Below are 14936 nucleotides of genomic sequence, written 5' to 3'. Positions count from 1 at the left end.
GGTACTGCAAAAAAATCTTATGATTTACATAAAAAGAAAAATCACTTATTAATATCCCCTAGGGAAACTTCTAACTGGCTATTTTATTTATAGTTATAAACCTAAAAGTAAAAAGGATTATAATTTAATACAGCCAATACATCTAAAAAGTGTACTCTAATTTAATTTAATTGTTACATATCATACACTTTTTTGTCTGTCTGACTGATAATCTGTTTTTAATAATTAGCTAAAGTGCCTCCAACTGCTCCATTTTAAAAAAATATCTCATATCAACTTTTAAAAAAAAAATTTGTATTTACAAACTTCTGGCCCTGTTAGAGTTTTCAAAGTGTGGGGGGGAGGGAGAGTTAGATATTCAAGAGTTACAAATGTCATTTAAAACATTAGAGTATAAAACTGTTGTTACTTCAAGGTTTACATAAAACTTACAAATTAGAATCTTAAAATTTTGTAACAAAGCTTATATGATTTAGGTTAATATATATGTTTCTTGGTACATGTTATCCTCTAAAGTTCTATTTAAGTTGGCCTAAGGGTACACTCATATAATTAGCCTAAATCACTTTTGTTAACATGGCTTAACAATGAGTTACTCTAAGTTGGTCAGTAAAATAAAAATAAGGAAGTTTTTAAAATTGCTAACATACATTTTGCTGTTATTAGTCAATCAGTATAATATTTATCTTTGTTAAAAATCCAAGGTGCAATGTCCACTGCTTTCTGTATTTCAAGTACAAAAATTTTTAGTTTTTTTTCCTTCGATATGTATAAAATGCATAGCTTCATATGTTAACTATTCTATTATTTGGTTCTCTGAGTAACCTAAAATAATTGATAAATAAATACATAAATAAGAATGGGATTAATCCTTATAAATATTTATAACAGCTGAGTCATCAGTTTTTAAATTTAACTATTCTTGGCTTCTTAAAGTTTATAAAAGAACAATATTTTGGCCTATTTAATGTCATTCTTCATAAACTCACTAAGAGTTAAATTCTAGTGTATAACCCTATGTATAAAAAGGAAGGGAGATTGAGGAAGGGCCCTTGAGCCCTCAGAACTACTGGTAAAAACTCCCTCCATAGCTGAAAAATCAAGTGTCTGAACCAATGTCCTTCAATTTTCCCCATGATGGGTGGCTCCTTCAGTTTTTCCCAACAAATATTATTTTTAAAATATTATACATAATTCAGTTGGCTATCACTAAGAGGCTATATTCCAATACATTTATGTAAAACCAAAATCTTACCACCTCCCTAAACAAAGTTTTCTTAAGATATTAATGTGCTCTTGGTAAAAATTTACAGAAGTTGGTCTAAGAAACAGTTTAGTCAGGGTAATTTCTTCTGTTTTCTGCCATTAGGCTTTGAATTACTTTAGAAAAATTGTTTTAAGAGTGCTAATGTTTTATGTTGACATGTGAAATCTTTTCAATGACAAGTTTATAATTCTGGTCAAATAAACAATTATTATATTGTGTTATAGTAAATTTTATATCTGGGACTAAAATATATAATATATAACTATATATGAATTTATAACAGTTATATATTAAATATACTATGTCTGAGCTTTGTCAAAATGTACAGTTTACAAACTTATGCAAATCTAATACATACTACATAAACCCTAAGTTCTCTCTCTCTCATCTGTGCTCTTTCTCTCTCTATATATATAATGTGTGTGTGTATATATATATACACATATATGTAGTATATAGTTCTCATGTTTATATGTTACATCCATAACCATATAAGGAATTAATTTATTATGCCTCCACCTAATTTGAACTGTCTGAGGAGAAAGTTGGATTAAATCTCCTTGGTTTCCTTATCTACCATTCAATTAATCAACTGTAGACACTACTATATATATATATAGTAGTGTCTACAGTTGTATATATATATATGGGGTGTGTGTGTGTGTATATATATATATATATATATAACATTTAAACATAAAATGATCAAAACTTTTTGTCAAGTCTGGTCTTTGTACTCAACACAATTCAGTCCTGTCATATGACACTTGAACTGCATCTTTTGGCTTTTTCTAAACAAATATTTTGCTATTGTATAAGTGAGATGCATTATATACTGGTTAATATGTCTTTGTGTTTCCTAAGCAAAGAGAAAAGAATAAGCTAAAAGAGTAAAACAAATTGAGGCTAAAGAAGGCGTGTTGATTATTTGGTACTGCCTTGATAAGCCTTTTTGTGACTTTCTTACTTTAGTCTGTAATAAACACATTGGCATTCCTGTAATAAAGTTCCAGTTTCTGTTGGTTACTTAATGTTGGTTTTTTATATCAGGCAGAGTCTTAATACACATTGTTTTACTATATATCCATAATTCCTTTAAAACAAAATAAAATATCACCTCAAAATTGCATTTATAAGTCCTTCAAAGTAACTCTGTAATAAGACAATTTTAATGCATTATATTACATTTAGTATTGGATAACTCCCTGAAAATCTCACAAGCCAAAAGCTGAACACAAAACAAGTACAACATGCATTGCTTTAAAAATATTAAATTATGTTTAGTAATTGTAATAATTTATTATCTTCTATGTCCCTTCAAAAATAACAAAATTGGGTTCTTTTCTAAGATTTAAAGGTTTACTTGATATATGAAAAATGGTAATAGACAATTAAAGCTCAATATAGGCTTAAAACTTGAAAGCAGTTGAAACAGGGATTACACATGATCATGTTAATATGAATTTGGCTCTTATCTAAAGGAAATGAATTAAATGACAACTTCTAGAACTAGGAAGTAGGTACTTATTTTTATGGTTAACAAGATTCTTTCCAAATGTTTTATAAAGATAACTAATACTTGTTGAATATTAGTTATTGTAACTATATATTTCACAAGTATTATTATTTAATTTTTACATTAATCCAATGAAGATAATTATTTTCATTTTACAGATATGAGGAGAAAAAGTTTAAGAGTATTGAAATTGTGTGTGTACAAATCATAGTGATGAAATTTGACTCTATATATTTAACTCCAAAATCTGTTTTTTCCTATTCATGATATAGAATTTATGGTTCTGATTTTATATAATATGCTTATAGAATGTTATAACTTAAATATTAAACTCATTTGAGGAAAATTAATCAAATAAAAACAAAATGGAAAAAATTCAAATAATAAATTCCAAGCCTATCACTTCTACCACTTTATATTCTTGCACACAGCCCAATTTATGGCAAATATGTGACAAATATTTTTAATTTGTTAATGAAGAAAGTAAACTTGACTAATTGCTAGAAAATATGAATGTGATAATGTTTTAAAAGATCATACTGAAATCTTCAGACACTTCTCCGTTGAGTAAATTTTGCTTTTCTCAACAAACTGTATAAACTATCATAGTGAAAACCCTTCACTTTTCACTAATTAAATGTCTTATTTGGTTATAGCTCTTTGTCATTGTTATTTTGCTTCTTGTTTTTCTTATTGTTTTTTGTAGAGTCTCACTATGTAGCACAGGCTGGTCTCCTGCTTTGGCCTCTCTGCAGGGAATACAAGCATCACTATGCTTAGCCTTGATTATAAATCTTGTAAAGAAAAATATAAAACACCATTCAGAATCCACTAAAATTTACTGAAAATATTTTATAGCAAATAATATACTAGAAGTTTTGTATCTATCATTTCAACATGCACAAGTAAGTAAATTTCCTTTGATTATATTTCAACAATATTGAGTCCAAAACAGGACCCCAGGTCTTCTAAATCATGAGCAATTTCTGTTACATTAAAGTCCTTCAAAGTAGGATGCCTGGTTTTAAAGCATAGATAAGATAAACTACTAGAATAGAAATAAATTATGTATTATGTAATGTATGTATTAGCTAGATTTCCAGCTCTGTGACAAAATACCTGAGGACATCAACCAAAAAATGGAAACATTCATTTTGGCTCACAGTTCAGAGGTTTCAGTCAATGTTCACTTGGTTCCACTATACATAAGCCTGAGCTGAGGCAAAACATCATGAGAAAGAACACATGATTAAGCAAAGCTGCCCATTTCATGGTGGCCACCAAGCAAAGAGAAGGGGAAGAGACTGGTGATAAAATGTATCCTTCAGTGATATACCCCCAATAACATACTACCTCTAACTAGGCCCTACCTCCTAAAGTTTTAACAACTTCCCAATAGCTCATTAAGTTATGAATTGACAAACTGATTAATCCATTCATAAGATCAAAGACTTCTTGATCCAATCACCTTCAAAGCCTCCATCTTGGACACTACTGCATCGAGGAGAAAGCCATTGAGGACACATGAGCTTTAGGGAAGATAGTCTTAACAGCTTCAGCATTCCTTAAAAGTTCAAATCCAAGCTGCATGAAGGATGACCCACCATACCACAAAGAAGACCCGACACCACAGCACCACATGGAGGAAGACGTGCTGCCACAATGCAACAAACTGCCAAATCCTACCCATCTCTGCTCCATGATTTCCCTCAGCACAGGGCCACAGAGGTGACTACAAAACAATCGACCTGATCAAGAATGAGGCCAACTCCCTGGAAAAGAGGTAAGCCTGGAGGAGTCAGCTGCTTCAGGGAGAAATAATGGATGGATCAGCAGTGCTAGTTCCAAGAAAAGCCCACAACTATTATAAACTGCAAAAACAGCTTGGAGTTTTACCCCAAGAGTGACTTCTTCATACCATGACAGATTTGGGAAAGAAATCCACTACAGCACTTGTCATCTTGTCAGAGAGAGTTTAATCAGGCGCCATTTTGGAAAGAAGTTGATTGTATGGGACTGAGCCACAGAATACCTATACTATACTATACTATACTATACTATACTATACTATACTATACCTATACTATACTCTAGAACTAAAGTGCTACCATACCACAGAGGCTTGGGTTAGAGACAGCCATGGGAGACAGACCTGGAGAGGGTGGGGTCTACCCATAGTTCCCCTGAGAAGTTCAAACTCAGGCCACAGAGGACACAGGGCCTGCGTTCCATGGTGGGATGCCAGGTTTGGTGGGTGTGGCTTTTAGAATCATATGGTTCTGAAGGCAATGACACTGAGTCCAGTGGTCTGCTTGGGCCCTCACTGCCAACTTCCAGCAGAGACTAGTGGTCCAATTGCTTCACGGTGTACCAGTGTGCACAGAGACATGACTCAGCTTAGATTGCAGCCACAGTCTAGGCTTTACAGATAGGGATCTCTTGAGCAATGCATGACCTCACAAATCCACAGGCTATAAAGTGGAGAAGAAGAGGGGACAGTGACTTGCTGGATTCCAAAGACTATAGGTCCTAAGGAAACCACTCATTTGCAAATACATAAAAAAATTTTTGACATTTTTTTCCTCCAGTTTTGTTTTGGTTTTTTGTTTTTAATAGTGGTTGGAGTTTTATTACCTCTTCTCTTTTTCCTTTTCTATTACTATTTTCGTTTGCTTCATTTTTTTTGCTTTTCTCTCTCCTCTTTTCTCACTCTTATTTTCCTCCATATCCTATTTTCTCCTTTAGTTTACTCTATTTCTTACTTAATTCTTTCTTTATTTCTGTTATTTTTATCTAATACTAGTAATTTCCTTTTACTCTTTTATAGGATCCTTTATTTCACTTTTATTGCCTTCTTCTCATGTTCAATTGCTTAATATTTCAAATTTTACTTTTTTCATGCTCCCATTCCCCACAACCTTTATTCTAGCTACTATAACCATTAAGGTTTATGAATCTATAGATTGTGAGTTAACTATATACTATTACTGTTGAACATTGTTCTATTGTTAGTGGAGGTAAAGTTGTTCCATTTAGTAGATGTTTACTGTAGGTCAGTATCTGCTTTGTCAGATTTGTATTTAACACTACTCAGATACTGTTGGTGATCTCTCTAGAGGGAGACCTGGAACCCCGGAAAGCACCGACTTTTAAAGAAAGAAAAGGAAACAGCCTGGGGGATGAACATCAGTTTAATTCCTCTGGCACTATGAAGCAAGGCTTTCATACCTGTAGGAAAGCAGCTTAGTTATTCTGGCTATTGTCTTTCTGATTTTAACCTCTGGTGACAAATGACTTTAAGTGACTCATAAAAGCTACAGGTGAATTCACAAGTCCCCTGTTTCCATTCACCAATCCCGCACATCAAAGAGCACACTGCAGCCCTCTTCTTATCAGATAGTATTAAGAGAGCAGGATGATTTCAGTGAAAATCAAGCCCACCAGCCCACCACAAACATCACAGATGTGTGATTCATATCTCTCTCACCACCCATAGAGTCATTGGGTCGTGGTCCTCTGATCCCAGAAAATGGCAAATAAGAAAACTAGGAAAACCTGTTTTTCTCCCATGAGACTTTTACAAGGTCTCTTAAAGTTTTCTGGCATTCTTTTAACAAACAGACTTGTGGAATTTCCCAGAAACGACTTAATTTTCTTAGTTAACAAACTTCTTGTGATCAATTCTTACAACTAGATAGCTGAATTCTACAATTTCCCACAAGATACTAGTTTGTATCTGACATTATTGTTTTTGCTGATTTTCTTTCTATAGCCAAGGTAACATAGTTGTTGCTATCAAATGTTTTACTCTATATGCCAATTACTGGATAGCCTAGGGGATCATAAACAATACCACAGCTCATTCACATAGAACTAGGTACTGGGCCAAATAAGCTACAACCTCCCTTCCCCTAACTGGACAGATTACAGCCAGAATTGTATAATGAGTGGGCCAGTGCCACTGCCTCTTTGCCATATGAATATGAGGAAGTAAAAGTCTCTCCTTTTAAGACCTGACAGAGCACTTAGTTTGGCCAAAGAGCTTCCTATATAAAGAGCTTCCTCTAAGGCAGTGTTCAGTTGGAGGTTTTAATCCATCCTTCAAAGACACTAGGCCTCATCCTTTCTTTTCCTTGTCTTTTGAGGATCATGTGAGCCATTTTGAGGCTTTTGGGTTGTCCTAAGTCTTCACAAGCCATTTTTAGTTCAAGTTCTTGAACTGACAAGAAAATTTTGACTAATAGATTTTTAAGGGACTAAAGACTCAGGTGTTTTAGAGAGTTCTGCTGTGATTTTCTCAAGAATTGTTAAGTGCTTGTTTTTCTTCATAGGTGCTAGAAATGTTTTTGTTACCTGTGACCTTAAAAAAAGTGGTTTTATTGGTATATAATATCCCTATATAACTGAACATGCTTTCTGTTCCTTCCTTGGTTCATTCTAAACTGTGTTTCAAAATGTTTATCAGAACTTCTTTTTGCTAGCAATTGATTTTTTTGCTTCCTTCTTCTGCCACCTCTATTCAACTAAGAAAATGGGAAATTTTGACTATAGATGCATTGTCTTTCTGTTCTTCTCAGTTGGGAGAATTGTTCTTAAGACTGGTTTCTTTTTTTCCACACTAGAGGCCTTGAGCAATACAGCCAGAATAAGATGTGGAAACTTCTGTGCAAAATGTCTAAATTCTAATATGTAGAAGGCCAGCCTACAAGTTTATCCCAATCCAGGGGACAAAGGAGGCTTAAAGACAAAAGACACTGTGGAGCCAGAGTGACTCCATTTTGGAGCTGTCTCCTTTGTTCTCTCAGAGTGACTCCATTTTGGAGCTGTCTCCTTTGTTCTCTCAAACTTGTGCCTATCCACTCAAAATTCCTAAGTTTATTACCCAGCCATCTGTGTACTCAGGAAGGACATTCCGGACACACTACCTATAAGGTAAACAGTTAATGGCTAACTGCCCACAAAAGATAGATGTGACCATTAGTCAGTGGACCTGCTAACCATCAGCTTATGACAGTCGGCCCCTAACCTTTGCCCCCTACTCCCTTGCAAAAATCTATACGTAACCCCCTTAACCCCCCCGAGCCTAACCAATCAAAACCCTACACTTCATATGTATTTAGCATTAACCAATCACCTGGCTACTAACAACCAAAGCTTGATGTATATTCAATAAAAACCCTGCTAGTCTCGAGGCTCGGGGCTCTCAATCTCGATCCGCTGCGTCGGTGACAATTGAGAGTCCCTGCTTAAGCTTGAATAAACGACCCTTGTGTGCTTACATCGGAAACGGTCTCCTGGTGGTCTCTGGGACTTCACAATCTGGGCACAACATTTGGGGGCTCGTCCGGGATCCCAAGACCTTCAGGACTCCCGTACCGGAGGGTCAATGCCGGCTGGTGAGTGTTTTTTGTGTTTGTAAAGTCTGGGCCTATTTTCTGGGAAGGTCGGCAGACGGTCTAGGCGGACGCGCTGCAAGGGCCGCCGACCCGGGATCCTGGAAGACGTTCCGGATTCCGCTGGTGGGGACGGAGTGCCCCAAGAGTACGAGTCAGTGAGACTCCTGGAGGGACGGTGCGGGTCGCTCCCGCGGCACGGCACGAGGCCGTCGTCCCATTTGCATTGCCTCCGATCAGGCGGAGGACGGTTTTGTCTCTCGTGTTTCTTTCTGTTGTGTTTGTCTGTGTGTTGTACTGACTTGGACTGAGACGATGGGACAGACTGTGACTACCCCTCTTTCCCTCCTGAAAGATCATTTCAAGGAAGTTAGGGAGAGCGCTCGTAACCTAAGTTTAAAAATTAAAAAGGCTAAGTTCATCACCCTCTGTAGCTCGGAGTGGCCCACCCTTGGGTCAGGATGGCCCCCCGAGGAAACTTTTGATTTGCAAATTATACGCAGAGTTCGTAAAGCCATCCTTCATCCCGACCAGGTACCCTACATTGCCATTTGGGAATTTCTGGTTTCTAACCCGCCCCCATGGGTTAAGCTCTTTTTGCCTTCACAGCAGCAGCAACCGGAGTTAATCCTGACGGCCAAAGAAAAGGCTCCTAAAAAGCGCGCGGATGAAAAACAACCCGAAACCAAGCCAACCGCGCCACTTTACCCTGTCCTCCAGGGAGGGACCGAGGAAGATCTTATATTTCCTCCCCCTTACTCTCTCCCCTCTCTTCCGCCACAGCAGGCTGGAGGAGGTGACCCAGTCCCAGCCGGGGCTGGGGAACCCGCCCCGGGCGCCGCCGACAACCGTAATGGTCCCGCCCAAAATACTCGTCACCGGCGCGCCGCCTCGCCGGCAGGACCGGCAGATTCAACTGTCTGCCCGCTGCGAGCAATAGGGCCCCCTGATGAACATGGAAACCAGCCTCATCATTACTGGCCCTTTGCTACCAGTGATCTTTATAATTGGCGCCGACAACATGCCAATTTCTCTGATAACCCTAGAGATTTGATTAACCTGTTAAAAACTGTTTTGTTTACCCATCAGCCCACTTGGGATGACTGTCAACAGCTTCTGCAGGTTCTGTTCACCACTGAGGAACGAGAGAGAATCCAGAATGAGGCCAGAAAATTGGTTCCTGGTGACAGTGGTCAGCCCACCACCAATGCAGACACCATCAACACTTCTTTTCCTCTGTCCCGACCTAACTGGGACTTCAATACGGCAGAAGGTAAGGAGAGACTTCGAGTCTATCGCCAGACTTTATTAAGAGGTCTCAGAGCAGCGGCGAGGAAGCCTACAAATTTGGCTAAGGTAGGGGATGTACAACAAAAGTTAGATGAAAGCCCTGCTGCTTTCCTAGAAAGAATTCAGGAAGCTTTTCGTAGGTACACTCCTATGGACCCACAAGCAGTTGAGACAAAGGCAGCTGTAATAATACATTTTGTCAACCAGGCGGCACCAGACATTAAGAGAAAGTTACAGAAAGTAGATAGGTTAGGAGAAAAGAGTATTCAGGACTTAGTGGCAGTGGCAGAGAAAGTGTATAACAATAGAGAAACCGCAGAGGAGAAACGAGAAAAAGCTGATGACCGCCAGACCCGAAACTTAGCTCGGATCCTTCTGGCTACCACTGCGGGAGAGCAGAAAGAATGTGAACGTAGACTAAAAAAGATTGTGATGGAAGGAGAAAACAAAGAGAGACGCAGAGAGCGCCCCCAGTTGGGGAAAAATCAATGTGCTTATTGCAAAGAATACGGACACTGGGCCAGGGACTGTCCTAAAAAGAAACAGCGAGAAGGACGCCCCAAGACCCCTATTCTGGCTGCGGATGAATTAAATGATTAGGGGGGACGGGGTTCGGCACCCCTCCCCGAGCCCAGGGTAACCCTAAAAGTGGAGGGGAGACCTATTGAGTTCCTGGTGGATACAGGGGCTCAACATTCAGTCCTACTCAAACCGTGTGGCCATATTTCTGATAAAACCTCCTGGGTTCAAGGAGCTACAGGCATGAAAAAGTATTCATGGACAACCCAAAGAACAGTAGACTTGGGAGTGGGCCAAGTAACCCACTCATTTATGGTTATACCAGACTGCCCCTACCCCTTATTGGGAAGAGACTTACTTACTAAATTAGGGGCTCAAATTCATTTCCAACCCGGGGGCACAAAAGTCCTTAATCAAGAGGGAAGGCCCATTCAGGTACTAACCATAAACCTGGAAGATGAATATCTACTACATCAAAAGAGGGCCCCTCCTGATCCTGATATGGAACAATGGCTCTCCATGTTCCCACAAGCATGGGCGGAAACTGGAGGCATGGGGCTAGCTATACACAGGGCACCGGTGTTTATAGAAATAAAACCTGGAGCAGATCCGGTACGAGTTCGCCAATATCCTATGCCCCTGGAGGCCCAGAAAGGAATAACTCCACACATCAGGAGGTTACTTGCTCAGGGGATTCTCAGACCTTGCCAATCGGCCTGGAACACCCCCTTGTTGCCAGTACGAAAACCTCATTCTAATGACTATCGGCCAGTGCAGGACCTCCGGGAGGTAAACAAGAGGGTTATGGACATTCACCCCACAGTGCCTAATCCATACACCCTATTGAGTTCTCTTCCCCCGAGCCATCGCTGGTACACAGTCTTAGATCTCAAAGATGCTTTTTTTAGCCTTCCACTGGCACCTAAAAGCCAACACATCTTTGCGTTTGAATGGAGTGATCCAGAGCAAGGCATCAACGGACAGCTGACGTGGACCCGATTACCTCAAGGATTCAAAAACTCTCCCACCATCTTCGACGAGGCCCTACATGAAGACCTGGGTGAGTTTCGCCTCCAGAACCCCCAACTAACTCTGTTACAATATGTAGATGACCTTCTTGTGGCAGCTGAGACACAGGAAGACTGCTTAAATGGAACCAAGAGACTCTTGATGGTCATAGGAGAGCTGGGGTATCGGGTGTCCGCTAAAAAGGCCCAGATCTGCAAACCCGAGGTAAGCTACCTGGGGTACGTGCTTAGAGAAGGGCAGAGATGGCTGTCGGATGCTAGGAAAGAGACAGTTCTTAAGATACCCACACCAGATTCCCCTCGAAAAGTCAGAGAATTCTTGGGATCGGCGGGCTTCTGCCGCCTATGGATACCAGGGTTCGCAGAGCTCGCAAAGCCCCTCTACGAGGTAACTAGAGACAGTCAGGCTTTTCAATGGACAGAAAAGCTACAAAAATCTTTCGATCAAATTAAAACAGCCTTGCTGACGGCACCAGCCTTGGGCTTGCCTGATATTACTAAGCCATTCCACCTTTACATTGATGAAAACAAAGGAGTCGCTAAGGGCGTCCTGATCCAGTATCTAGGGCCATGGCGCCGCCCAGTGGCGTACTTATCAAAAAGACTTGATCCAGTTGCGTCAGGATGGCCCCCGTGCCTAAGAATGATTGCAGCAGTAGCTCTAATGGTCAAAGACGCTGACAAGTTAGACATTAGGCCAAGAACTGTGTGTGACCACCCCTCACGCTATTGAGGGAGTCCTAAAACAGCCTCCGGATCGATGGCTCAGTAATGCTCGCCTGACCCACTACCAGAGCTTACTCCTAAATCCAACCCAAGTTGTCTTTCAGGCCCCGGGTGCTTTGAACCCAGCCACACTGTTGCCAGACCCGAACTTGGAGGCTCCGCTTCACGACTGCACAGACATCCTAGCCCAGGTACATGGAATTCGAGCAGATCTGAGTGACCAACCATGGCCAGATACAGATGATACCTGGTACACTGATGGGAACAGTTTTGTTCGTGATGGCCACAGGTATGCAGGAACAGCAGTGGTGACAGAGACTGAGGTCATTTGGGCAGAACCATTGCCCACCGGGACCTCAGCACAACGGGCGGAGCTCATAGCTCTGACCAAGACATTGACTCTAGGACGGGGCCAAAAGTTAAATATATACACAGATAGCCGGTATGCCTTTGCCACTGCACACGTCCATGGGGCCATCTACAAAGAAAGGGGACTCCTGACAGCTGAAGGAAAGACTATTAAAAACAAAGAGGAGATCCTTGCCCTCTTAACAGCCCTCTGGCTACCTAAAAAATTAGCCATTATCCATTGCCCAGGACACCAAAAAGGCGACACTCCAATTGCCAGAGGAAATAATTTAGCTGACCAGACAGCCCGAGAAATAGCCTTAAAGATTAATCTGACACTGGCCACTCAGCTGCCCGATCCGGGAAGTGCAGCCCTACCAAAAAAACCCCAGTACACTGAAGAAGATTTAAATTGGATAAAACAATTACCTATGCCTCAGTGCCTCAACGGGTGGTGGAAATCTTCTGATTGTAAAGTCATCTTGCCTAAAGCGCTGGGAGAACAAGTTCTCTCCAAGGTGCACCGGACCACCCACATGGGCACTCGAAAAATGCAAGATCTCCTGAGACATGCTGAAATTAAGATCCGTGATGCTAATTCTAAAATTGAACATATTGTTGCTACCTGCAAAGCCTGTCAATTGACAAATGCCACCCACAATAGGGCCAACCCAGGAAATAGGCTGAGGAAAAGCCGACCTGGAGCCTATTGGGAATTGGACTTCACCGAGGTAAAACCTGAAAGGTATGGTTATAAATACTTGTTAGTTTTTGTAGACACTTTTTCAGGATGGACAGAAGCGTTTCCTACCAAACATGAAACAGCGCGAAGTGTGACTAAGAAACTGCTAGAAGACATCCTGCCAAGGTATGGTTTTCCAGTAATGCTAGGATCAGATAATGGACCCGCCTTTATTTCCAAGGTGAGTCAAACCCTAGCACAGATATTGGGGACGGATTGGAAATTACATTGTGCATACAGACCCCAAAGTTCAGGACAGGTAGAGAGGATGAATAGAACATTAAAAGAGACCTTAACTAAATTAACCTTAGAGACTGGCGGTGACTGGGTGACTCTCCTTCCCTTCGCCCTCTATAGGGTACACAATTCACCCTATAAGATGGGATTAACTCCCTTTGAAATCATGTTTGGAATTCCCCCTCCCATTATTCCCAACCTTCAATCAAATGTGCTTGTTAAATTTGATGACCAAAAGTTGTTGCTTTCTTTAAAAAGCCTCCAAAGTGTACACGAAGACATCTGGCCTAAGTTAGAAGCCTTATACCAGACCGGACCACCTCCTGAGCCCCATCGCTACCGACCTGGAGACTGGGTCTTCGTTCGGAGACACCGGCAGAAAGACCTTGAGCCCCGTTGGAAAGGACCCTACGTCACAGTCCTGACCACGCCCACTGCTCTCAAGGTCGACGGGATTGCTTCGTGGGTACACTACACCCACGTTCGCCCTGCAGATCCTCACACTGTCCTAGAAGACTTCGTTCCATCATGGCAGGTGTCCAGAGACCAAGACAGTCCCCTCAAACTCAAGCTACGTCGTCGACGATCGTGATTATGGTAACTGTACTTTTGACACCGACACTAGGAGGACAAAACCCATATGCTCCCTTAAATTTAACCTGGATGATCATTAGTACGTCTACGGGCAACATTGTTAATAGTTCATCTGAAGTGGCTCCACCACTTACCTGGTGGCCAGACCTAGACTTTGACCTGTGTTCGCTCGCCACAGGGACTTGGAACACTGGAAACTGGAAAATCGGGCCTAGAGGAGAGCCAATATGTAAAAAAGGCATAGGCCAATGTAATACTAATAGAACATCCCTGCCCATGGCTCCAGTACCTATGGCCCCTCCTAGACTTGACCCTGGGTGTAGCCATTCTCTTGATAGAAACATCCTACAAAGCACCCCCTTTTATGTTTGTCCGGGAGAAAGGCGCACACAGTCTCAGATAAACAAGTGCGGGGGACCTGACCAGTTCTATTGTGCCAAATGGGGATGTGAGTCCACGGGCACTGTCTCCTGGGCCCTGCCTGTCAAGGACGATTTTATTTCTTTAAAAAGAGTCCCTGGGCCCCCTGGCCTGCAGACAAATCAAAAGGGTGGTAATTTCTTAGTTCTTAGTGGCCCCTGTACCGGGTTCCTCTGTAACCCGGTCAGACTTTCATTCACGGATTCAGGTAAAAGGTACACTAAATGGGAAACAGGCCAGACTTGGGGACTCCGTCTATATCAAGATGGTTATGATACCGGGTTGTTATTCACTATAAAACTGAAGGCAGAGCCGCTCACCATAGGGTCTCCCCAATTGATAGGGCCAAACTTGGCGCTAGCTCCAATAGCCCCTTTCAGACCTATTAAGCCCCCTCCCCCAAAAAGCTCGCCTATGTCACCAAAACCAAACGCCTCCGTACGGCCATCAGACTTAACCTCCGCTCCCACATCCCCGCCCTTGATTCAAATGATCACCCAGATTGATAAAGTCGATCATAACCGGGACCAGGACCCCCTCTGGGAACTGATGGTTCACACCTTTAAAGCTCTAAATGCATCTAGGCCAGACCTCACTCAGTCCTGCTGGCTATGTTATGATACTAAGCCCCCATACTATGAAGCAGTAGCTTATCTAGACAATTTCACTAAGTCAGACAGCCCGACTCAATGTAGATGGCAACAAAAAGGGACAGCTAGGCTGACCCTACAATCAGTAACTGGGCAAGGAACTTGTGTCGGCAGTGTCCCGGCCTCCCACCAACACCTTTGTAACAAAACCGTCCTTAGACCTAGGCCCAAATATCTCATTCCCCCTTATGATGGATGGTGGGCCT

The 14936-nt window shown here is 41.4% G+C and overlaps 1 protein-coding gene across 1 annotated transcript; it reads left to right on the top strand.

Annotated features, from left to right (window-relative positions):
- The first annotated feature begins 7544 nt into the window (after positions 1 to 7544).
- Positions 7545 to 13303, top strand: LOC147828819 (uncharacterized). Its single transcript, XM_087208053.1, is given in 1 exon segment — positions 7545 to 13303. A coding segment is annotated over 1 exon segment (3255 nt). The 5' UTR covers positions 7545 to 8491; the 3' UTR covers positions 11747 to 13303.
- Positions 13304 to 14936: the final 1633 nt, after the last annotated feature.

This window comes from Heterocephalus glaber, unplaced genomic scaffold (genome assembly GCF_053883595.1).
Source record: "Heterocephalus glaber isolate CG9 unplaced genomic scaffold, H.glaber_assembly_v1.0 deba00000901, whole genome shotgun sequence".
Lineage (NCBI taxonomy): Eukaryota > Metazoa > Chordata > Mammalia > Rodentia > Bathyergidae > Heterocephalus > Heterocephalus glaber.
This window is presented reverse-complemented; position numbering and strand designations above follow the sequence as displayed.